This window comes from Oncorhynchus kisutch, linkage group LG9 (assembly GCF_002021735.2).
Source record: "Oncorhynchus kisutch isolate 150728-3 linkage group LG9, Okis_V2, whole genome shotgun sequence".
Taxonomy (NCBI): domain Eukaryota; kingdom Metazoa; phylum Chordata; class Actinopteri; order Salmoniformes; family Salmonidae; genus Oncorhynchus; species Oncorhynchus kisutch.
The window spans coordinates 46,262,742-46,287,188 of NC_034182.2; the positions used below are offsets into that span (position 1 = coordinate 46,262,742).

Sequence of the window (24,447 nt, forward strand, 5' to 3'; positions counted from 1 at the left end):
CACAGGATCCGCATCGCGAAAAACATATTCTTGGTCGTACTGGTGGTGAGTTGACGCTGATCTTATATTCAGTAGTTCTTCTCGGCTGTATGTGATGAAACCTAAGATGACCTGGGGTACTAGTGTAAGAAATAACACGTAAAAAAACAAAAAACTGCATAGTTTCCTAGGAACGCGAAGCGAGGCGGCCATCTCTGTCGGCGCCGGAAGTAGTAGTTCGAAGACCTTAGAAAGGCAGGGTAGGATAGATATAGGTCTGTAGCAGTTTGGGTCTAGAGTGTCTCCCCCATTGAAGAGGGGGATGACCGCGGCAGCTTTCCAATCTTTGGGAAACTCAGACGATATGAAAGAGGTTGAACAGGCTAGTAATAGAGGTTGCAACAATTTCGGCAGATCATTTTAAAAAGAGAGGGTCCAGATTGTCTAGCCCTTCTGATTTGTAGTTGTCCAGATTTTGCAGCTCTTTCAGAACATCAGCTATCTGGATTTGGGTGAAGGAGAAATGGGGAGGCTTGGGCAAGTTGCTGTGGGGGGTACAGGGCAGTTGACCGGGGTAGGGGTAGCCAGATGGAAAGCATGGCCAACGTAGAGAAATGATTTTTGAAATTCTCAATTATCGTGGATTTATCGGTGGTCACAGTGTTTCCTAGCTTACCTAACTGCCTGTATATATATTGGCTCCTAACTTCCCTGAAAAGTTGCATATCAGGGGGGTTATTCGATGCTAATGCAGTATGCCACAGGATGTTTTTGTGCTGGTCAAGGGCAGTCAGATCTGGAGTGAACCAAGGGCTGTATCTGTTCCTGGTTCTACATTTTTTGAATGGGGCATGCTTATTTAAGATGGTGAGGAAGGCACTTTTTAAAGAATAACCAGGCATCCTCTACTGACGGGATGAGGTCAATATCCTTCCAGGATTCCCAGGCTAGGTCGATTAGAAAGGCCTGTTTGCTGAAGTGTTTTAGGGAGCGTTTGACAGTGATGAGGTCGTTTGACTGCAGACCCATTACGAATGCAGTGCTCGCTGAGATCTTGGTTGAAAGCAGCAGAGGTGTATTTGGAGGGCAAGTTGGTTAGAATGATATCTATGAGGGATAGTGTGATAGTGTAGTCTACAGCTGGGAACTTGCTTCCATTCAGCCACAAGAGCATTAGTGAGGTCCGACACTGATGTTGGGCGATTAGGCCGGCTCGCAGTCGGCATTCCAATTCATCCCAATCTCGACAAACCAGTTCTGTATGGACCTTGCTTTCTGCACAGGGGAATTGTCATGCTGAAACAGGAAAAGGTCTTCCCCCAAACTGTTGCCACAAAGTTGGGAGCACAGAGGCATCTAGAATGTAATTTCCCTTGACTGGAACTAAGGGCTCTACCCCGAAACATGAAAAACAGCCCCAGACCATTATTCCTCTCCGCCAAACTTTACAGTTGGCACTATGCATTCGGGAAGGATTCATCAGACTGCTAGATGGTGAAGCGTGATTCATCACTGCAGAGACTGCGTTTCCACTGCTCCAGAGTCCAATGTTGGCGAGCTTTACACCACTCCAGCCGACGGTTGGCATTGCGCATGGTGATCTTAGGTTTGTGTGCGACTGCTCGGCCATGGAAACCCATTTCATGAAGCTCCCGATGAACAGTTATTGTGCTGGAGTTGCTTCCAGAGGCAGTTTGGAACTAGGTAGTGAGGGTTGCAACGGAGGAAAGCCTATTCTTAAGCGCTAGGCACGTCAGCACTTGGCAGTCCAGTTCGGTGAGCATGTGTGGCCTACCACAGAGGATGGGCAGTGGTTGCCCCTAGATGTTTCCAATTACCAATAACATAATTTACAGTTGACTGGGGAAGCTCTAGCAGGATAACCGTTTGAAAAACTGACTTGTTGGAAAGGTGGCCTCCTACATCGGTGCTACATTGAAAGTCACTAAGCTCTTCAGTATGGGCCATTCTACTGCCAATGTTTGTCTATGGAGATTGCATGGTCGTGTGGATATTAACATTACACTGGGACCAGCTGGATATTAACATTAAACTGGGACCAGCTGGGTATTAACATTACACTGGGACCAGCTGGGTATTAACATTACACTGGGACCAGCTGGGCATTAAGGGACCAGCTGGGTATTAACATTACACTGGGACCAGCTGGATATTAAGGGACCAGCTGGGTATTAACATTACACTGGGACCAGCTGGGTATTAAGGGACCAGCTGGGTATTAACATTACACTGGGACCAGCTGGGCATTAACATTACACTGGGACCAGCCGGGCATTAACATTACACTGGGACCAGCCGGGCATTAACATTACACAGGGACCAGCTGGGTATTAACATTACACTGGGACCAGCTGGGTATTAACATTACACTGGGACCAGCTGGATATTAAGGGACCAGCTGGGTATTAACATTACACTGGGAACAGCTGGATATTAACATTACACTGGGACCAGCTGTGTATTAACATTACACTGGGACCAGCTGTGTATTAACATTACACTGGGACCAGCTGTGTATTAACATTACACTGGGACCAGCTGTGTATTAACATTACACTAGGACCAGCTGGGTGTTAACATTACACTGGGACCCACTAGATATTAAGGGACCAGCTTGGCATTAACATTACACTGGGACCAGCTGTTTATTAACATTACACTAGGACCAGCTGGGTATTAACATTACACTGGGACCAGCTGGATATTAAGGGACCAGCTCGGAGTAACATTACAATGGGACCAGCTGGGAATTAACATTGCACTGGGACCAGCTGGGCATTAAGGGAACAGCTGGGGATTAACATGACACTGGGACCAGCTGGGTATTAAGAGACCAGCTTGATAGTAAAATTACACTGGGACCAGCTTGGCATCAAGGGACCAGCTCGGTATTAACATTACAATGGGGCCAGCTGGGTATTAACATTACAATGGGACCAGCTGGCTATTAACATTACACTGGGACCAGCTGGCTATTAACATTACACTGGGACCAGCTGGATATTAACTTTACACTGAGACCAGCTGGGTATTAACATTACACTGGGACCAGCTGGCTATTAACATTACACTGGGACCAGCTGGCTATTAACATTACACTGGTACCAGCTGGCTATTAACATTACACTGGGACCAGCTGGGTATTAACATTACACTGGGACCAGCTGGCTATTAACATTACACTGGGACCAGCTGGATATTAACATTACACTGGGACCAGCTGGGTATTAACATTACACTGGGACCAGCTGGCTATTAACATTACACTGGGACTAGCTGGACATTAACATTACACTGGGACCAGCTGGACATTAACATTACACTGGGACCAGCTGGGTATTAACATATACACTCGGACCAGCTGGGAATTAACATTACACTGGGACCAGCTGGGCATTAACATTACACTGGGACCAGCCAGACATTAACGTTACACCGGGACCAGCCGGGCATTAACATTACACTGGGACCAGCTGGGCCTTAATGAACACCACACGCATACAGTACATTAACATTAAACACACCACACGTAATATTGAATTACAATATTCAATACACGTGTTTCAGATGTTTCAAACCTAGCCGTGTTTCAGACCTACCCGTGTTCAGACGTGCTTCCAACCTACCCGCGTTCAGACGTGCTTCCCACCTACCCACGTTCAGACGTGCTTCCCACCTACCCGCGTTCAGACGTGCTTCCCACCTACCCGCGTTCAGACGTGCTTCCCACCTACCCGCGTTCAGACGTGCTTCCCACCTACCCGCGTTCAGACGTGCTTCCCACCTACCCGCGTTCAGACGTGCTTCCCACCTATCCGCGTTCAGACGTGCTTCCCACCTACCCGCGTTCAGACGTGCTTCATACCTACCCGCGTTCAGACCTGCTTCCCACCTACCCGTGTTCAGATGTGCTTCCCACCTACCCGCGTTCAGACCCAGGATTGGGGTCAACTACATTTCAATTCCAGTCAATTCAGGAAGCAGAAATACCAATTGATATTCAGGTTACTTTTATTTGGTCTTCCCAGACAGACAGTCTCCCTTCCCAAAAACGAACCAGGCCTGACCCTGAACTGGCATGTTCAGGGTGGTTTGTATGGACACAAGCGTATTCCCTTCTAAACTGTTTTCTCCCCAAATTAAGTCCCTTGGCTAATCTCTAAAATGACCCGTCTGGCTGCCCACTACATACCATACTGCTCGCTGGAATTTAAATGGATTTGACCCCAACCCTGTTCAAATGTAACTGTTTTTCATGCCTATCTGGGTTTCAGACCCACCTGTACTTCAGGCCTACCCATGTTTTAGTGCCAGTTTGATGAATCCCTTGCGGTGTAGAATCTGAAGGGTGAGAGCTCCTGGTCGGGCGTCTAGAGCCTCTGGAGCGCCCCCTATAGCCACCACCGCCACATTACCTCCTCTAGGAGCTGAGAGCAGGTAGGACAGGCTGGCTTTCTCACTGGATACCAGACCTGGCATGAACACATAATACACACATCACACAAACACCTTAACCCCAAATAAACACACACACACACACACACACACACACACACACACACCCTAAACCTAATTACACACACACACACACACACACACACACACACCCTAATCACACACCCTAACATTAAATACACACGCTAACCTTAAATACACACACACACGTATCCAGGATGTTTTGAAGGGTCCCCAGATCCTCAAAAGGTTCTACAGCTGGTATGGCAAGTGGTCGGCATCTGACCGTTAAGCGCTACAGAGGGTAGTGCGTACGGCCCAGTACATCACTGGGGGCAAGCTTCCTAGGACCAAAAGTCTAGGACCAAATTAACAGCTTCTACTCCCAAGCCATAAGACTGCTGAACAATTAACCAAATGGCTACCCGGACTATTTACATTGACCCACCCCTACCTTTACCCCTACCCCGCACAATGACTCGGTACCCTGTATATAGCCTCCACATTGACACTGTACCGTAACACCCTGTATATAGCCTCCACATTGACTCTGTACCGTAATACCCAAATCAAATCAAATTTTATTTGTCACATACACATGGTTAGCAGATGTTAATGCGAGTGCAGCGAAATGCTTGTGCTTCTAGTTCCGACAATGCAGTAATAACCAACAAGTAATCTAGCTAACAATTCCAAAACTACTACCTTATAGACACAAGTGTAAGGGGATAAAGAATATGTACATAAAGATATATGAGTGAGTGATGGTACAGAGCGGCATAGGCAAGATACAGTAGATGGTATTGAGTGCAGTATATAAATATGAGATGAGTATGTAAACAAAGTGGCATAGTTAAAGTGGCTAGTGATACATGTATTACATAAAGATGCAGTAGATGATATAGAGTACAGTATATACATATACATATGAGATGAATAATGTACGGTATGTAAACATTATATTAGGTAGCATTGTTTAAAGTGGCTAGTGATATATTTTACATCATTTCCCATCAATTCCCATTATTAAAGTGGCTGGAGTTGAGTCAGTGTGTTGGCAGCAGCCACTCAATGTTAGTGGTGGCTGTTTAACAGTCTGATGGCCTTGAGATAGAAGCTGTTTTTCAGTCTCTCGGTCCCAGCTTTGATGCACCTGTACTGACCTCGCCTTCTGGATGACAGCGGGGTGAACAGGCAGTGGCTCGGGTGGTTGTTGTCATTGATGATCTTTAGGCCTTCCTGTGACATCCGGTGGTGTAGGTGTCCTGGAGGGCAGGTAGTTTGCCCCCGGTGATGCGTTGTGCAGACCTCACTACCCTCTGGAGAGCCTTACGGTTGTGGGCAGAGCAGTTGCCGTACCAGGCGGCGATACAGCCCGACAGGAGGACCCTGTATATAGCCTCACATTGACTCTGTACTGGTACCCCCTATATATGGGGCGGCAGGGTAGCCTAGTGGTTAGAGCGTTGGACTAGTAACTGGAACGTTGCAAGTTCAAATCCCCGAGCTGACAAGGTACAAATCTGTTGTTCTGCCCCTGAACAGGCTGTTAACCCACTGTTCCTAGGCCGTCATTGAAAATAAGAATTTGTTCTTAACTGACTTGCCTGGTTAAATAAAGGTAAAAAAATAAAAAATAAAAAAAATATATCGTTATTGTATTGTGTTACTTTTTATTCTTTTTTTGCTATAGTTTATTTGGTAAATGTTTTTTTAACTCTTTCTTGAACTGCATTGTTGGTTAACTTTTTATGGCTGCAGGGGCAGTATTGAGTAGCTTGGATGAAAAGGTGCCCATTGTAAACGGCCAGCTCCTCAGTCTCAGTTGCTAATATATGCATACTATTATTAGTATTGGATAGAAAACACTCTAAATGTTCCAAAACTGTCAAAATATTGTCTGTGAGTATAACAGAACTGATATTGTAGGCGAAACCCTGTTGAAAATCAGGGCTTCTATTTTGAAAACTCCATGTTCCATAGCCTCCCTTTGCTGGATTTAAAGGGATATGAACCAGATTCCTTTTCCTATCGCTTCCTCAAGGTGTCAGTCTTCAGACATAGTTTCAGGCTTTAATTTTGAAAAATGAGCCAGAAGGATAACATCGCGTCAAGGGGTCACATGAGTTTTGCTCGCGCAACAGAATTTGGACAGCCATTGTTTTCCCCTCTCCTACTGTGAAAGATATTTGTGGTTGATCTATTATCGATTATATATTTTAAAAACAACCTGAGGATTGATTATTAAAAACGTTTGACTTGTTCTGTGGACATTATGGAAACTATTTGGAATTTTCATCTGCGTTGTCGTGACCGCTCTTTCCTGTGGATTTCTGAACATAACACAACAAACAAACGGAGGTATTTTGGACATAAAAATAAACTTTATGGAACAAACGGAACATTTGTTGTGTAACTGGGAGTCTCGTGAGTGAAAACATCCGAAGATCATCAAAGGTAAACGATTAATTTGATTGCTTTTCTGATTTTTGTGACCAAGCTTCCTGATGCTAAGTGGACTTAATGTTTCGTCATGCGATCGATAAACTTACACAAACGCTTGGATTGCCGTCGCTGAAAAGCATAATTTCAAAATCTGACACGACAGGTAGATTAACAAAAGGCTAAACTGTGTTTTCCTATATTGTACTTGTGATTTCATGAATATAAATATTTGTAGTAATATTTATTCAATGTAGCGCTAGGCTATTCAGCGGTTGTTGATGACACTTATCCCAATATCGGGATTGCGGCCATAACAAGTTAAAACCTCTTAAGCTTAGGGGGGCGCTATTTCATTTTTGGATAAAAAGACGTTCCCGTTTTAAGCGCAATATTTTGTCACAAAAAGATGCTCGACTATGCATGGAATTGACAGCTTTGGAAAGAAGACACTCTGACGTTTCCAGAACTGCAAAGATTTTCACTGTGAGTGCCCCAGAACTCATGCTACAGGCGAAACCAAGATGTTTCTGCAACCAGGAAATGAACAGGATTTCTGAGGCTCCGATTTGCATCATCTCCTTATATGGCTGTGAATGCGACAGGAATGAGCCTACCCTTTCTATCGTTTCCCCAAGGGGTCTGGAGCATTGTGACGTATTTGCAGGCATATCATTGGAAGATTGACCATAAGAGACTACATTTTCCAAGTGTCCGCACGGTGTCCTGCGTGGAAATTGGTGCGCAAAACTCAGCTGCTGGTATTTTTCCATGGGATTCTGAGAAAAACCATGCTTCCACGAACGGCATATCAATGAAGAGATATGTGAAAAAACACCTTGAGGATTGATTCAAACAACGTTTGCCATGTTTCGGTCGATATTATGGAGTTAATTCGGAAAAAAGTTCGACGTTTTGGTGACTGAATTTTCGGTTCGTTTCGGTAGCCAAATGTGTAGTAACAAAACGGAGCGATTTGTCCTACACAAAGAATCTTTCAGGAAAAACTGGACATCTGCTATGTAACTGAGAGTCTCCTCATTGAAACATCTGAAGTTCTTCAAAGGTAAATTATTTTATTTGATTCCTTTGCTGGTTTTTGTGAAAATGTTATGTGCTAAATGCTACGCTAAATGCTAAGCTAGCCATCAACACTCTTACACAAATGATTGATTTTCTATGGTTCAAAAGCATATTTTGAAAATCTGAGATGACAGTGTTGTTAAGAAAAGGCTAAGCTTGAGAGCAGGCATATTTATTTCATTTCATTTGCGATTTTTAGAAATCGTTAACGTTGCGTTATGGTAATGAGCCTGAGGGTGTAGTCACGCTACCGGATCCGGTATCGGTAGGATCAAGAAGTTAAAACTGCTTATGGCTGCTGTCCCTGTACAGGGATCAACATCCGTGGAAATTTCAAAGCGACAACTAATAGTACTCGATACAACTCAAACTTTCATTAAAACACACATGCAGGGTACTCAATTAAAGCTACACTCGTTGTGAATCTAGCCAACATGTCAGATTTTTTAAATGCTTTTCGGGGGAAAGCATGAGAAGCTATTATCTGATAGCATGCAACCCCCGAAATACCTAGAGGGGACGCAAACAAAAGAATTAGCGTAGCCGGCGCTACACAAAACGCAGAAATAAAATATAAAACATTCATTACCTTTGACGAGGTTCTTTGTTGGAACTCCTATATGTCCCATAAACATCACAATTGGGTCTTTTTTTTTTATTAAATCCGTCCATGTCTACCCAAAATGTCCATTTATGAAGACCGTCTGATCCGTCTGACCTTTCCAAAACGCAAACGCAACGTCATTTTTTTAAATTAAAAAAGTTGCCTATAAACTTTGACAAAACACTTCAAACTACTTTTGTAATCCAACTTTAGGTATTAGTAAACGTTAATAATCGATCAAATTGATCACGGGGCGATCTGTATTCAATAGCAGCACGTTTTGAAATGATGGTCCATTCTCTCTCTCCAAACTTCCTGCTGTGTACTCGATAACAGGAAGTGCCTATTTCTCATCTGACCAAGGATTAACTTCAATCTAAATGCCAGTACTGGCGACATCGTGTGGAAGCTGTAGGCATTGTAAACTGGACGCTATCTATTTTCCCTTGCCATAGACAACCCAGAGACTGGCGGAGGGATATTATTTTGTTTTTTTTTGTGAACAGTTTTCCTTGGGATTTTGCCTGCTAAACACGTTCTGTTATAGTCACAGACATGATTTAACCAGTTTTATAAACTTCAGAGTGTTTTCTATCCACACATACTAATCATATGCATATACTATATTCCCTGCATGAGTAGCAGGACGTTGAAATGTTGCGCGATTTTTAACAAAAAGATGCGAAAATTCGCAGCCTTCTTCAAAGGTTTTAAGGGCTTGTAAGTAAGCATTTCACAGTATTCTGTTGTATTCGGCGCATGTGACGAATAAAGTTTGATTTGAAGGTGACACTGTAGACACAGAGAGAGACATGTATTCAGGATGTTCCCCTGAAGACACAGAGAGAGACATGTATTCAGGATGTTTCCCTGTAGACACAGAGAGAGACATGTATTCAGGATGTTTCCCTGTAGACACAGAGAGAGACATGTATTCAGGATGTTTCCCTGTAGACACAGAGAGAGAGACATGTATTCTGGCCACGCACGCCTCCAACTCAATCATCAAGTTTGCGGACGACACAACAGTGGTAGGCTTGATTACCAACAAAGACGAGACGGCCTACAGGGAGGAGGTGAGGACCCTCGGAGTGTGGTGTCAGGAAAATAACCTCACACTCAACGTCAACAAAACTAAGGAGATGATTGTGGACTTCAGGAAACAGAAGGCGAGGTCAGTACAGGTGCATCAAAGCTGGGACCGAGAGACTGAAAAACAGCTTCTATCTCAAGGCCATCAGACTGTTAAAGACCCACCACTAACATTGAGTGGCTGCTGCCAACACACTGACTCAACTCCAGCCACTTTAATAATGGGAATTGATGGGAAATGATGTAAAATATATCACTAGCCACTTTAAACAATGCTACCTAATATAATGTTTACATACCGTACATTATTCATCTCATATGTATATGTATATACTGTACTCTATATCATCTACTGCATCCTTATGTAATACATGTATCACTAGCCACTTTAACTATGCCACTTTGATTACATACTCATCTCATATGTATATACTGCACTCAATACCATCTACTGTATCTTGCCTATGCCGCTCTGTACCATCACTCACTCATATATCTTTATGTACATATTCTTTATCCCCTTACACTTGTGTCTATAAGGTAGTAGTTTTGGAATTGTTAGCTAGATTACTTGTTGGTTATTACTGCATTGTCGGAACTAGAAGCACAAGCATTTCGCTACACTCGCACTAACATCTGCTAACCATGGGTATGTGACAAATACAATTTGATTTGATTTGATGTATTCAGGATGTTCCCCTGTAGACACACAGAGAGACATGTATTCAGGATGTTCTGAAGGTGACCCTGCAGACACAGAGAGAGACATGTATTCAGGATGTTTCCCTGTAGACACAGAGAGAGACATGTATTCAGGATGTTCTGAAGGTGACCCTGCAGACACAGAGAGAGACATGTATTCAGGATGTTTCCCTGTAGACATAGAGAGAGACATGTATTCAGGATGTTCCCCTGTAGACACAGAGAGAGACATGTATTCAGGATGTTCCCCTGTAGACACAGAGAGAGAGACATGTATTCAGGATGTTTCCCTGTAGACACACAGAGAGACATGTATTCAGGATGTTCTGAAGGTGACCCTGCAGACACAGAGAGAGACATGTATTCAGGATGTTCCCCTGTAGACACACAGAGAGACATGTATTCAGGATGTTTCCCTGTAGACACACAGAGAGAGACATGTATTCAGGATGTTTCCCTGTAGACACAGAGAGAGACATGTATTCAGGATGTTTCCCTGTAGACACAGAGAGAGACATGTATTCAGGTTGTTTCCCTGTAGACACACAGAGAGAGACATGTATTCAGGATGTTCTGAAGGTGACCCTGCAGACACAGAGAGAGACATGTATTCAGGATGTTCCCCTGTAGACACAGAGAGAGAGACATGTATTCAGGATGTTTCCCTGTAGACACAGAGAGAGACATGTATTCAGGATGTTGAATGGATGGATGATGAGTACTTGCTCACACACTGTATGTACACAGTCTGTACACAGTCCACTTGCCTGTTGTGAAATAGAGTTGAGTAAGTCTGTCTGACAGAGGAGTGGAGGGAGGAGAGGTGTGTGTGTCAGTGTTACCTACTTGGTCAGCATTGTCAGATATTTCAACAGAAACTTTCTCAACTGGACAACCCTGTGACTGAGAAAATACAGTGTGTATACACACACACACACACAACACACACTAACCACTCAGCCTTTTCTCCACACATGATGTCGTCCCTGAAGTGGGATATCAGGGTCAGATGTTAGGGGTTAGAGTTCAGGGTTACTAACCTCCACACATGATATAGTCCCTGAAGTGGGATATCGGGGTCAGAGGTTAGGGGTTAGAGTTCAGGGTTACTAACCTACACACATGATGTAGTCCCTGAAGATCAGGATCAGTCATCAGAGGTTAGGGGTTAGAGGTCAAATCAAATCAAATTTATTTATATAGCCCTTCGTACATCAGCTGATATCTCAAAGTGCTGTACAGAAACCCAGCCTAAAACCCCAAACAGCAAGCAATGCAGGTGTAGAAGCACTAACCTCAGCACTAACCTCAGAGTTACTAACCTCCAAACATGATGTAGTACCTAAAGAAGGGTATTAGGGTCAGGGGTTAGAGGTTAGGGTACTAACCTCCACACATGATGTAGTCCCTAAAGAAGGGTACTCTGAACCAGAATGGCAGCATCAGGAGGTAGGGGGTCAGCCCGGGGAACAGCAAGGAGAACCCTGACGCCTCCGTACAGAAGTTCCCAAAACCCCCCGCCACTAGAACACCATGGGGGTGGAACCCAAAGATGTAGTTAGAACCAGGGTCCAGATCCACCATCTTTATGAGCTGGGGAGGGGGGGAAGGAGAGAAACAGGTACTGTAGTTAGAACCAGGGTCCAGATCCACCATCTTTATGAGCTGGGGAGGGGGGGGGGGGGGAACAGGTACTGTAGTTAGAACCAGGGTCCAGATCCACCATCCTTATGAGCTGGGGAGGGGGGGGGGGGGGGAACAGGTACTGTAGTTAGAACCAGGGTCCAGATCCACCATCTTTATGAGCTGGGGAGGGGGGGGGGAACAGGTACTGTAGTTAGAACCAGGGTCCAGATCCACCATCTTTATGAGCTGGGGAGGTGGGGGGGGAACAGGTACTGTAGTTAGAACCAGGGTCCAGATCCACCATCTTTATGAGCTGGGGAGGGGGGGGGGAACAGGTACTGTAGTTAGAACCAGGGTCCAGATCCACCATCTTTATGAGCTGGGGAGGGGGGGGGGAACAGGTACTGTAGTTAGAACCAGGGTCCAGATCCACCATCTTTATGAGCTGGGGAGGGGGGGGGGAACAGGTACGGTAGTTAGAACCAGGGTCCAGATCCACCATCTTTATGAGCTGGGGAGGGGGGGGGAACAGGTACGGTAGTTAGAACCAGGGTCCAGATCCACCATCTTTATGAGCTGGGGAGGGGGGGGGGACAGGTACTGTAGTTAGAACCAGGGTCCAGATCCACCATCTTTATGAGCTGGGGAGGGGGGGGGGGACAGGTACGGTAGTTAGAACCAGGGTCCAGATCCACCATCTTTATGAGCTGGGGAGGGGGGGGGGGGAACAGGTACTGTAGTTAGAACCAGGGTCCAGATCCACCATCTTTATGAGCTGGGGAGGGGAGGGGGGGGGGACAGGTACGGTAGTTAGAACCAGGGTTGAAGAGAGGTGGAGATGAGGAGGAGAGGAGGAGGAGAGGAGAGGAGGAGAGGTGGAGAGGAGGAGGAGAGGAGAGGAGGAGAGGTGGAGAGGAGGAGGAGAGGAGGAGAGGTGGAGAGGAGGAGGAGAGGACTCACCACCATATACAGTTCAGTTGGAGATGAGGAGGAGAGGAGAGGTGGAGAGGAGGAGGAGAGGAGGAGAGGAGGAGGAGAGGAGGAGAGGAGGAGAGGAGAGGTGGAGGAGAGGAGAGGAGGAGAGGAGAATAAAGCCAATAAAGCCCTTTGAATTTAATTAAAAATACTGAGCGATAGATAGGTAGCTAGAGAGAGGGATAGATAGAGAGTGCTTTGGCAAAGTAGGTGGGGTTATATCCTGCCTGTTTGGCCCTGTCCGGGGGTATCGTCGGACGGGGCCTCAGTGTCTCCTGACCCCTCCTGTATCAGCCTCCAGTATTTATGCTGCAGTAGTTTGTGTCGGGGGGCTAGTGTCAGTTTGTTATATCTGGAGTACTTCTGTCTTATCCGGTGTCCTGTGTGAATTTAAGTATGCTCTCTCTAATTCTCTCTTTCTTTCATTCTCTCAGAGGACCTGAGCCCTAGGACCATGCCTCAGGACTACCTGGCATGATGACACCTTGCTGTCCCCAGTTCACCTGGCCGTGCTGCTGCTCCAGTTTCAACTGTTCTGCCTGCGGCTATGGAATCCTGAGCTGTTCACCGGACGTGCTACCTGTCCCAGACCTGCTGTTTTCAACTCTCTAGAGACAGCAGGAGTGGTAGAGATACTCTTAATGATCGGCTATGAAAAGCCAACTGACATTTACTCCTGAGGTGCTGACTTGTTGCACCCTCGACAACTACTGTGATTATTATCATTTGACCCTGCTGGTCATCTATGAACAGTAGAACATCTTGGCCATGTTCTGTTATAATCTCCACCCGGCACAGCCAGAAGAGGACTGGCCACCCCTCATAGCCTGGTTCCTCTAGGTTTCTTCCTAGGTATTGGCCTTTCTAGGGAGTTTTTCCTAGCCACCGTGCTTCTACAGCTGCATTGCTTGCTGTTTGGGGTTTTAGGCTGGGTTTCTGTACAGCACTTTGAGATATCAGCTGATGTACGAAGGGCTATATAAATACATTTGATTTGATTTGTGTGTATTGGTGTGTGTGTTTAAATTGTTGTGTGCAGTAGACCTAGGTTTCATTGATATTAATGGGAGCGTCGCACACAATGAAAGAGTTACAGCCCATGTAGGAAGCCTGTTAGTGTTAGGGTTATAGTTTAGAGTCTTACATTGAGAGGGAAGTAGTCTCTGAAGTGTTTCCAGACGCTCCAGTTCCGAAGCCACTCTGACCTCCGACCCCCACTGGTGGGTGTGTCCCTGTCCAGATACAGCCAACCAGCATACAGCGCAGCCAGAACCCACCAGTCAGAGACGCATAGCAACACATAGCCTGCTAGACAGCACTGGGCTGGGGGAGGGGGGGGAAGACATGTCACTGGTCAGTTACTCTCTGGGTGGGAGAGAGGGAAGACATGTCACTGGTCAGTTACTCTCTGGGTGGGAGAGAGGGAAGACATGTCACTGGTCAGTTACTCTCTGGGTGGGAGAGAGGGAAGACATGTCACTGGTCAGTTACTCTCTGGGGGAGGGGGAGTTGGCAGGAGGAGAATAATTTCACATGGTTGGTAAAGGAGAACACAGAGTAAATGTCTGTGTGCGCAAGCGTGTGTGTGTGTGTGGTGTGTGTGAGCAGAGCCAAGTGGGCGAACGCCAGCCATGCACTCTCACCCACTACCCTCTACACACACAGTACCCCTGTCCCTTACTCCTACCAAGGTGACCCCAGCTTCACAGTTGAGACGTAGCAGAGACAGAGTCAGGGTAAGGGTTAGACGGTAAGGGTTAGATGGATCAGATCATTGTGAGGTCATGGAGTCCAGAGAGAGCCAATCATATGGACCAGAAAACACAGAAAGTCTAGAATCCTCTCTATAGAATCTGAACTCCCTCCAGCTGTTACAATGGATAGAAGAATGCTGCTAACTGCTTGGCTTCTCCACTGTCCCGTTTACTGGGCTCCCACCAGCAGTCCTCTGCTCACAAACACACGTGACCACCCGCTTGACAACGTACTAACCAGCAGCGTCACCAAAAAGGAACCTCTTCCATGGCGCCATTAGTGCCATGTCAAACTGTGGAGCAGGTGTTCTTAGATTATCCAGAACCATATCACTCCGTTATACTATACAACCCTAACCACTGATCTAGGACCAGATCACACTACCCCAGCCCAAACCTGAACCATTAGACACTAACCTAACCACTAACCTAGAACCAGTCTAATCGTCATGGGGACAGACACTAAACTGACATTAGACCAGACAGTCAATAAAGATATTGATTAATTTGTGCAAGCCTTTGTGTTACCTACTTTTGCTGAGAAAGAGTCTCTGTAGTCTAATCAGAGTTACTATTTACTCTATGTAGCAACAAACGGATTGATTTCAAATCAAATAAAAATGTTATTTGTCACATACACATGTTTAGCAGATGTTAATGTGAGTGTAGCGAAACATTACAGCAGCACCATCACACTAACGTCAGCGTAATGAACCCCTCTCTCTTTCTCTCACACACACACACACACACACACACACACACACACACACACACACACACACACACACACACACACACACACACACACACACACACACACACACACAGCGAGAGAGAGGCTTACCTAGCGCCAGGAAAGAGAAAACCCACTGCAGCACAGCAGCTGTCTGGAGTCTCCTCCGCAGCGGGATGTTTAGCGGAGCGAACTGGATCTTCATCTCCGGGAAAGACGCAACCTTTCCGGCTACAAGGTGAGGGTTAGTCTGTCTGGTCCCCTTCTCTCTGTCTGTCTCTGTCTTTCTGTGTGTGTGTGTGTGTGTGTATGAGGAAACGCGTTGCTGTTTTGAGTGAAAGTTCCTAATTTGATGCAACTTAAAGTTCTGAAACTGAAGGGCTCGGGCAGCGCTGTGGAAGTTCTGTTATTCAGTTGTTGCTGGTCTCTAGTTCACCTTCCTAATGGAGTTAAACTCTGCAAACAAACTTGATGAAATAACAGAACAGCTTGCCTTGTGGACCCTCCTCTCATGTCACCACCCTCCTCCTTGAATGGAACCATATCAACCTATCAAAGTAGAGGAGAGGTGGAAAGCATCAACCAATCAGAGGAGAGGTCGGGAGGACAGCATTTATTTGACTCCTGCTATAGTTACTTCAGGCAGAATAATAATACAGTTTTTTCCAACTGCTTACACACAAAATCTTTTAATGTCACACGATTTTTGAAACCTCTCACTCAAAGTGCAAAACTACATACCAAATATCCAAAACCATAAGCTATTTCCCAGCCTTTGACTCAGTTGTCGATTGCATAAAACACTTTTTTCAAGACACTACACACAATTCTCTACCTAAAACACAAAAATCTAACAGGAAGTGACTTGCTTTCCTTTTCCAAACACAACCAATCAAAATGCTACACTTATTCACCAGGTCACACACACACACTCCTCACATGTGCAAACACTAATAGCTTAACTGATCACTAACCAATCACTGCTTTACTGTAGTATAGGCCTATAAATAGGTCAAAGGTCAGATTCCCTGTTTTGAACAATGGATGCCAACAATGGACAGAGAGCAAGAGGAGTAGGAGGGAGAGAAAGAGGAAGAAGAGGACGAGGGCAAAGAAGAGAAGGAAGGAGAGCCATCTCTGATGAGATTAGGGCAACAATGGTTGATCAAGTGATCAACCACGGTTTGACCATGAGAGAGGCTGGACTGAGAGTCCAGCCCAACTTAAGTCGATTTACAGTGGCGTCCATAATTCGACCCTTCAGAAATGAGAACAGGTATGCAATTATCTAATGACTATTTTAGCATTACAGTTATGTACTGTAAAATACGTATGACTGCATAGTATTGCATAAACATCTGTAACTCTAAGCCATCCATTTACTTAACTGCATTGAATGAATGAGGTTGGTTATCAGGCTGTACTACATGTTTTGTACATTGTTTTCAGTTCCTATGTCACGCCTTGGTCTTAGGTTTTTGTGTTTTCGTTATATAATTTGGTCAGGCCAGGGTGTGACATGGGTTTACGTGTTGTATTTCGTATTGGGGTTTGTAGTATTTGGGATCGCGGCTGATTAGGGGTGTTGTATAGGCTTGGCTGCCTGAGGCGGTTCTCAATCAGCAGTCAGGTGATTCTCGTTGCCTCTGATTGGGAACCGTATTTAGGTAGCCTGAGTTTCGCTTTGTCTTTCGTGGGTGATTGTTCCTGTCTCTGTGTAGTGTTCACCAGATAGGCTGTATTAGGTTTCGCGTTCCGTTTGTTGTTTTTGTATTTATTAAGTTATTTCACGTATCGTCATTTTTTTCTTCATTAAAGAACATGAGTAACCACCACGCTGCATTTCGGTCCGACTCTCTTTCTACAAACGAAGAACGCCGTTACATCCTATGCTGAACACATACTGTGTTTGAATTCTGTACAGAGTGGAAAGGCAAAGACATCATGGAGGACGAGGACGCTTGTTTACAGATGTACAAGAGACTGCAATTATAAATATGGTTTTGGCCAACAATGCAATTAGGATCAGAGAGATTAGAGAGCATATCTTGAATAATGACACCATACTTAACAACATCAATGCTGTAAGCCTGTCGACCATACAACGCATCTTCCAACTGCACCGAGTGACGAAACAACTTTACAAGGTGCCATTTGAGAGAAACTCTGACAAGAATATGCGATATAGTGTGTGCTGTTCTGGTCCAAAACCGGTTTGCCACCCATCCACAATTTGTAGTTTTGTACCTACCCCCCCCCCCCCCCCCCCATATTCAACTTTTCTAAATCCCATAGAGGAATTCTTCTCAGCCTGGCACTGGAAAGTGTATGATCGCCAGCCCTATGCCCGCATGCCGCTTTTCCAGGCAATGGAGGACGCATGTGGGGACATAGAGGGTGCCTCTGTCCAAGGTATCTTGTGATGTGGACGAAGTATTGTGGCCAGACCCAGGCCGGAGAAGAGATGAAGGGTAGTTTAGCACTGGTGACTGCCCCCCCCCCCACCAATCCCTGTTCTGCCCCCTTGGGACGCCACACACACAATTGTGTTATTTACTGTATTCTAAAGAATATACTTTTGGTTTACATATGTTTATGGTTTTGTTGTATGCTACTGTATACAACAGTAATGTTTGGCCGAATAAATATTTTCTGTTTCTACATTGCATTGGTGTTAACAGTGTACTTGTAACCCCTCTCAGCAGATTACTTTCACTGTAGAACATTGTATTGAAATGTAGATATAAGCCTATGAAAGACCAAAGAGCTTTAGATTTAGAACAACAGTGTTTACATGGTATATCCAATATGTACTATTATGAAAGCAGTGTTTACATGGTATATCCAATATGTACTATTATGAAAGCAGTGTTTACATGGTATATCCAATATGTACTATTATGAAAGCAGTGTTTACATGGTATATCCAATATGTACTATTATGAAAGCAGTGTTTACATGGTATATCCAATATGTACTATTATGAAAGCAGTGTTTACATGGTATATCCAATATGTACTATTATGAAAGCAGTGTTTACATGGTATATCCAATATGTACTATTATGAAAGCAGTGTTTACATGGTATATCCAATATGTACTATTATGAAAGCAGTGTTTACATGGTATATCCAATATGTACTATTATGAAAGCAGTGTTTGCCATTTGATGCAAATGCTTCATTCTGACATGTGTTTATGGCATTTTGAATGCAGTGTTATATTTTGAAGGAGATGTGAGGCATTTTGCATTTTGTGTGTGCAGTTTTGGGAATTGTGTGTAGAGTTTTGAGAAAAAAAGGAGACAGTTTTGAAAATGTGTGTGAGCAGTTGGAAAAAACTATAAGAAGCAGTTACCAGTGGTGGTTGGTGCAGTTTAAGATGAGGGAGGACGTTTTGTTTTTTTCATGAGCATGGCCTTATTTCAATTACAGCATATTGGATGACTGTCATTCATATTCCATTCACCAAGTTCAACGTAACATCGATAGGTTTAGGCTCATTTTCTCTATACCCATCATGAGGTTGCTACAACCTGGCCTATGAATGTTTACAACGTAGGTCCACACAGATCGAGATAAAAATTTGAGGTGACAGACAGTGACACAATCATAACACCATGCATACTCTTGCCTGCATCTAGTTGATGTAGGGTGCAATCATTAGCCCAACAGTTGCAAATGAGAGTTTCTATTGGACAAATTCAAGGTATGTTTATCCTTGTTTTTAACAGAATCAGCAGAATGAATTCACCCCTGTAAACACAGCTCAATTTCATAGCAGCCATGTTGTATTCCTTCGTGCGACTATGCACTCTCCTCCGATCACCTTTTTCCTTTGCTTGTGAACTTCAATGCACAACACATCAGCTGTATGTGACCAGGCGAAAACACCTTTCCAAGCCAAACCATATCAAAACTGCTAGACACAGCCTACATCGTTGTCTCCATATAAAGTCATAGTCAACATAGTCAATAGAACTAATGTAAACAAAGTACAGTCAGTAGTCAGTTTAGCAGTTACACCAGCGGGCCCCGGTGGCAATAAATGAATAAAACCAAAAACTTACACAGTGCCCAAAGATATGCCAGATGTATTCAGAATGGTGTCGTCTGTGTAGAGGTGGATCAGGGAATCTGCAGCAAGAGCGACATCGTTGATATATACAGAGGAAAGAGTTGCCCGAGAATTGAACCCTGTGGCACCCCCATAGAGACTGCTAGAGGACCGGACAACAGGCCCTCCGATTTGACACACTGAACTCTATCTGAGAAGTAGTTGGTGAACCAGGCAAGGCAGTCATTTGAGAAACCAAGGCTGTTGAGTCTGCCAATAAGAATACAGTGATGAACAGTACTGTCTTTTATCGATGGTGGTTATGATATTGTTTAGTACCAGCGGAGAAGGTACGTTGGGATTCGAAATGGTCAGTGATCTGTTTATTGACTTGGCTTACGAAGACTTTAGAAAGGCAGGGTAGGATGGATATAGGTCTGTAACAGTTTGGGTCTAGAGTGTCACCCCCTTTGAAGAGGGGGATGACTGCGGCAGCTTTCCAATCTTTAGGGATCTCGGATGCTACGAAAGAGAGGTTGAACAGACTGGTAGTAGGGGCTGCAACAATAATAGCAGATAATTTTTGAAAGAGAGGGTCCAGATTGTCTAGCCCGGCTGATTTGTACGAGTCCAGGTTTTGCAGCTCTTTCAGAACATCTGCTATCTGGATTTGGGGAGGCTTGGGCAAGTAGCTGCGGGGGGTGCGGAGATGTTGGCCAGGGTTGGGGTAGCCAGGAATAAAGTATGGCCAGCCGTAGGGAAATGCTTCTTGAAATTCTTGATTATCGTGGATTTATCGGTGGTGACAGTGTTACCTAGCCTCAGTGCAGTTCGCAGGTGGGAGGAGGTGCTCTTATTCTCCATGGACTTTACAGTGTCCCAAAACTTTTGGAGTCAGAGCTACAGGATGCAAATTTCTGTTTGAAAAAGCTAGCCTTTGCTTTCCTGACTGACTGCGTGTATTGGTTCCTGACTTTCCTGAAAAGTTGCATATCGCGGGGACAATTCGATGCTATACCCATCATGAGGTTGATACATCCGCTATGGGTCCGTGGTCAAAAGTGTTATAGGGAGTGTTTGACAGTGATGAGGGGTAGCCGTTTGACCACGGACCCATAGCGGATGCAGACAATGAGGCAGTGATCGCTGAGATCTTGATTGAAAACAGCAGAGGTGTATTTGAAGGGCAAGTTGGTCAGGATAATATCTGTGAGGGTGCCCATGTTTACAGATTTAGGGTTGCACCTGGTGGGTTCCTCAATAATTTGTGTGAGATTGAGGGCATCTAGTTTAGATTGTAGGACTGCCAGGTTGTTATTAAGCATATCCCAGTTTAGGTCACCTAACAGAACTAACTCTGAAGATAGATGGGCAGTCAGGTCTCTAACTCTGTGTTGTTGTTTGTCTCGCACTGCTTTGATTTATCTTGGCCAGGTCTCAGTTGTAAATGATAACTTGTTCTCAACTAGCCTACCTGGTTAAATAAAGGTGTTCTCAACTAGCCTACCTGGTTAAATAAAGGTGAATAAAAAAAATAAAAAAACCTAACCCTAACCCCCCCTAACTCTAACCCTCCTAAACCCCCTAACTCTAACCCTCCTAAACACCCTAACCCTAACCCTCCTAACCCCCCCTAACCCTAACCCCCCCTAACCCTAACCCCCCTAACCACCCAACCCTAACCCCCCTAACCCTAACAACCCTAACCACCCTAACAACCCTAACCCTAACCACCCTAACAACCCTAACCCTAAACCACCCTAACCCCCCTAACTACCCTAACCCTAAACACCCTAACAACCCTAACACTAACCCTAACCAACCTAACAACCCTAACCCTAACCCCCCTAACCCCCCTAACCACACGGAACACCCTAACCCTAACCACCCTAACAACCCTAACCCTAACCACCCTAATCCCCCTAACCCTAACCACCATAACCCCCCTAACCCTAATCCCCCTAACCCTAACCACCCTAACTACCCTAACCCTAAACACCCTAACAACCCTAACACTAACCCTAACCAACCTAACAACCCTAACCCTAACCCCCCTAACCCCCCTAACCACACGGAACACCCTAACCCTAACCACCCTAATCCCCCTAACCCTAACCACCATAACCCCCCTAACCCTAATCCCCCTAACCCTAACCACCCTAATCCCCCTAATCCCCCTAACCCTAACCACCCTAATCCCCCTAACCCTAACCCTAATCCCCCTAACCCTAACCACCCTAATCCCCCTAACCCTAACCACCCTTACCACCTTAACCCCCCTAACCCTAACCACCCTTACCACCCTAATCCCCCTAACCCTAAACACCCTTACCACCTTAACCCCCCTAACCCTAACCACCCTTACCACCCTAATCCCCCTAACCCTAACCACCCTAACCACCGAATCCCCCTAACCCTAACCACCCTTACCACCTTAACCCCCCTAACCCTAACCACCCTTACCACCCTAATCCCCCTAACCCTAACCACCGAATCCCCCTAACCCTAACCACCCTAATGCCCCTAACCCCCTAACCCTAACCACCCTTACCACCCTAATCCCCCTAACCCTAACCACCCTTACCACCCGAATCCCCTAACCCTAACCACCCTTACCACCCTAATCCCCCTAACCTAACCACCTGTACCACCCTAATCCCCCTAACCACCCTAATCCCCCTAACCCTAACCACCCTTACCACCTTAATCCCCCTATCCCTAACCACCCGAACCACCCTAATCCTAATCCCCCTAACCCTAGCCACCTTTACCACCCTAACCACCCTAATCACCCAAATCCTAACCACCCTAATCCTCCTAACCCTATTCCCCCTAAAAACCCTAATCCCCCGAACCATAATCCCCCTAACCACCCTAACCCTAAACACCCTATCCCTAACCAACCTAACCCTAAACACCCTAACCACCCTAACCACCTGTGGTAAATTCAATTGAGTGGACAATTGAGTGGACATGATTTGGAAAGGCACACACTTGTCTATATAAGGTCCCACAGTTGACAGTACATGTCAGAGCAAAAACCAAGCCGTGGGGTCAAAGGAATTTTCCGTAGAACTCTGAGACAGGATTGTGTCGAGGCACAGATCTGGGGAAGGGTACCAAAAAATGTCTTCAGTATTGAGGGTACCCAAGAACTCAGTGGCCTCCATCATTATTTCATGACGTTGCCCTCTTTGGGTACAGTGAGCACTATTCCCCCTCCCTCTGCACAATCCCCCTCTCTCTGTCTCTCCTACACCAAGGCTGCTGCGACCTCAGGTCGTAAATACCTGGAGGAGAATCCTGCCTCATGGCCAGACAGTATAGAGAGTGTGAGTTTTCATAGAGAGAACAAAGGGATTTCTTCCACCTCACAGAACTTGACAACGAACAATATTCCTGTTCTGGAGAAGGTATAAAAGATCGGTGAAGAATCCATCTACGAACTGGTCTGTTTGGTACAGTTTTGTGAAACTCATGGGACAATACAACCACATTACCATAACCATGTTTATACAAGAAACTCCGTTATGAGGCTTACATCTAATTGTTGTATAAAACGAATGAGTAAAGATGAAACTATTTGTGAAATTATGTCATGTGATTTTAGACTGTTCAATTCCCTTTGGAGTTGAACTAAATCAGAGGACCGCCCATGAGCACAGTTATGGTCGGGCGTCATGGGACAGCCCCTTTCTGCTCTTCCGAATATAAACCCCACCTGGATTTTCCCACTTCAGTCCAGCTTACCTCGATAACGAGAAGGCCAAGGTTTGAGACCAGACCAGTACCTCTATCACAGAGGGAAATAAGGTTTAAGTAGATTGCTGAATATTTTAACCATCCCACGTGGTTAAACTCTTAGACTATCGATACAGACAGAATAAGAACAAGTCTTTGATATTCATTACTAGTCTGCAGCTAGGAATTATGTACCTGTGAATGCGAGGACCCGTCAACTGCCGAAACATCTATTCTATAACAACATGAATGAATGTTACTCTGAACTGTCCATTCTAACCACGGCATAGAGCGAGAGAGGGCGGACAAACTCTCCAACAGAAACAAACTTTTCAACAGAGATCCCAACGACACCCTGAGCGTAAATATATATATTGATTGCAATTATTCCCGAATGAGTGAGCGTTCATGTTCAAAGGATTAGCATTTCACTTGTTATAATTATCAACTTTGTAGTGTCTCATCTCTGTCGACCCCCTCTTCCCTGTTGTCCACCAAGCCACGATACCGGTTTAGCCCACTAGGGCACATTCCCCTATCATTTCCTTGTAACCATATCTACTGTTTGTTATGCATTTCTGTGAATTACTTAGTTAGTAAATTAAGGATTTCAGACAAGTGATGTATGGATGACTCATAGTGAAGACTGGGTTCATGCAGATTATTATTTTTAGAATTATTTGATAAATACGTTTTAATGATGCCAAAGACGAGACAATTATTAAATGGAAGGAGTTTAGAACCACCGAAACTCTTCCTAGAGTTCACCGCCCGGCCAAACTGAGCAATCGGGGGTGAAGGGCCTTGGTCAGGGAGGTGACCAAGAACCTGATGGTCACTGTGACATAGCTCCTCTGTGGAGATGGGAGAACCTTCTAGAAGGACAACCATCTCTGCAGCAATCCACCAATCAGGTGATTATGGTAGAGTGGCCAGACGGAAGCCACTCCTCAGTAAAAGGCACATGACAGCCAGCTTGGAGTTTGCCAAAAGGCACCTAAAGGACTCTCAGACCATGAGAAACAAGATTCTCTGGTCTGATGAAACCAAGATTGAACTCTTTGGTCTGAATGCCAAGCGTCACGTCTGGAAGAAACCTGGCACCATCCCTACGGTGAAGCATGGTGGTGGCAGCATCATGCTGTGGGGATATTTTTAGGCGGCAGGGACTGGGAGACTTGTCA

At 45.1% G+C, this 24,447-nt stretch overlaps 1 protein-coding gene across 3 annotated transcripts in view; it reads right to left on the minus strand.

The window, feature by feature from the left end:
- LOC116375327 (2-acylglycerol O-acyltransferase 2-A) overlaps window positions 1-24,447 on the minus strand; it is a 63,054-nt gene that overhangs the window by 33,569 nt on the left and 5,038 nt on the right. The window contains exons 1-4 of one of the 3 annotated variants that reach the window (XM_031832711.1): window positions 15,578-15,946; window positions 14,124-14,302; window positions 11,767-11,971; window positions 4,298-4,472 (exon numbers count right to left, since the gene is read on the minus strand). In XM_031832711.1, coding sequence (XP_031688571.1) covers window positions 4,298-4,472; window positions 11,767-11,971; window positions 14,124-14,302; window positions 15,578-15,671 — 653 coding nt within the window. In that variant the 5' untranslated portion in view covers window positions 15,672-15,946. Of the gene's footprint in view, window positions 1-4,297; window positions 4,473-11,766; window positions 11,972-14,123; window positions 14,303-15,577; window positions 15,953-24,447 lie in introns of those variants that run through there. The other 2 variants (XM_031832712.1, XM_031832713.1) reach the window with 2 other exon arrangements.